The 1,840-nt window shown below is 46.8% G+C and overlaps 1 protein-coding gene across 1 annotated transcript in view; it reads right to left on the reverse strand.

Moving 5' to 3' along the window:
* The window catches only part of Pdia4 (protein disulfide isomerase family A member 4), an 18,663-nt gene that overhangs the window by 3,206 nt on the left and 13,617 nt on the right, over nt 1–1,840 (reverse strand). Inside the window, exon 8 of the mRNA XM_029478206.1 lies at nt 337–573. Coding sequence (XP_029334066.1) covers nt 337–573 — 237 coding nt within the window. The remainder of the gene's footprint in view (nt 1–336; nt 574–1,840) is intronic.

Raw genomic sequence — 1,840 nt, forward strand, 5'->3', positions numbered from 1 at the left:
GCTGGGATTAAAGGCGTGCGCCACCACGCCCGGCTTGACTTTTTTTTTATCGTCTATTTTCTTTGTTGTTTGTTTTAATTTTTATTATAGTATGCATAGGATAATATACTATTTATATTGTATGAGTATATGTGTGGCGGTCAGGGAACAACTTGTAGGAAATGGTTCTCTGTCTACCATGTAGGTCCTCAGGATTGGCACTGTTTTCACCTGTTGAGCCAACTCTTTAGGCCTAGGTCTGACTCTTAACTCCGCTTTTACTAAATCAGGAAGGAAAAGGGTACTTTATGGCTCAGAACTCGAAATCCGATGCTAGAGGCAAAAATATGCCCATACCACTAACTTTAAGGGTTCTAGAACAAGATGTCTAAAAATGGTAGCCCCCACCCTATAAAGGTGTTGGTAGGGTCTCTCACCAGCTCTGTAATCAAAGCTGAAGTCCACACTGTAGTATACAACCACCAGGGGGCGTTTGCTGTACCGCTTAGCATCATTAGAAGTCTTTCGATGGCCCACCAGGGGCAAGGCATGTTTCACCACATAGTCCTTAATGGCTGATGCCTCTGTGGAGCCCTGTTTCAAAGATCAAGAGCAAGCACAATGAAAAGGGAGCTCTAGCTAACATGCCGTCAGAGTCACACAGATGTTTGTGTGAGCTCACTCACCCCATCCAATCACACCATTTCTTCTGACTGGAACTCCAAACCCAATGAGAAAAAGCTTAAAGGTCTTAAACAGTATCTATACACATGGACTGAACCATGCAGGCTTTTCCATAGTCAGTTAACTGAGGTCCACAAGAGCCCAGAAATCCCTTTTACAGATGACAAGGTGAGATACAATAGCAGCTAATAAATGGCCAGGTGAGGCGCTGCAGCTGGCCACACACAGCCACCCTTGAACCTTCAGATTGTCCTAGAGAGCAGGGAAGCCTCAGATTAGAATTTAGACTCAGGCGAAACACGTGGTTGGTGAGCTGTCACACCGAGCCCACTTTTTTTCTCTGGGGGCTGTGTGCTGAGGGCATAGCATTCACACAAACAGCTGTACTCAACTAGGCTCCACAATGGACTCCTCTAATGATGGCCCATATGGTTCTTCAGTGAGATGTTTCATCAGTATCAAGGAAACCCAAGTTTGCATGGCACCTAAAATATGTGTCAGAGTGAGTGTCTAAGAAAACAGAACTCAGGTTTTAGAGACTGGAGGTCACTAGAGCTCACACTTAAAACTCAATAAAAACAGTCACTCTCAGATGGTTCTTGTTGAAGTAACTCAAGCACTTTATTCCATGTGGAGGAGGGTGGGATCAGGGGTAGATGCTTCCCACTGGTTCAGTCTGAGATGTTAGGGATGCTCTATTTGCATGGGGAAGGTAGGTCTCCAGGTCTTGTCCCTACATGACTATCAAGGCCCTCTTAATGGGGTGTCATAGTTATGTATTCCAGGACAGGTAGAACTTGACAGGGAGCCGGCCCCATACCCACCATTCTCAATTCTGAGATTTCCCAGGGTGGCAGGTCCACTTGCCCCACAGGGTCCCATAAAGACCCAGAGCTCCAACACCAGGAGCCTCAGCACAATGGACCAGCATCATCAGGGAAAAATACAACACTCACTGATTAGGCTCCTGTCCTGTGCCCTGAAGCTTAAGAGTGGGGTGAGAAGCAAAGGCTGGGAAAGGAGGTTTGAATACAAAGGAGTGGAACTCTTCCACAGAATTAGAAAAAGAGGTTTGGCCGGGCGTGGTGGCTCACGCCTTTAATCCCAGCACTCAGGAGGCAGAGGCAGGCGGATTTCTGAGTTCCAGGCCAGCCTGGTCTACAAAGTGAGTTCCAGG

Source organism: Mus caroli, chromosome 6 (assembly GCF_900094665.2).
Source record: "Mus caroli chromosome 6, CAROLI_EIJ_v1.1, whole genome shotgun sequence".
In the NCBI taxonomy this organism is placed as follows: Eukaryota; Metazoa; Chordata; class Mammalia; order Rodentia; family Muridae; genus Mus; species Mus caroli.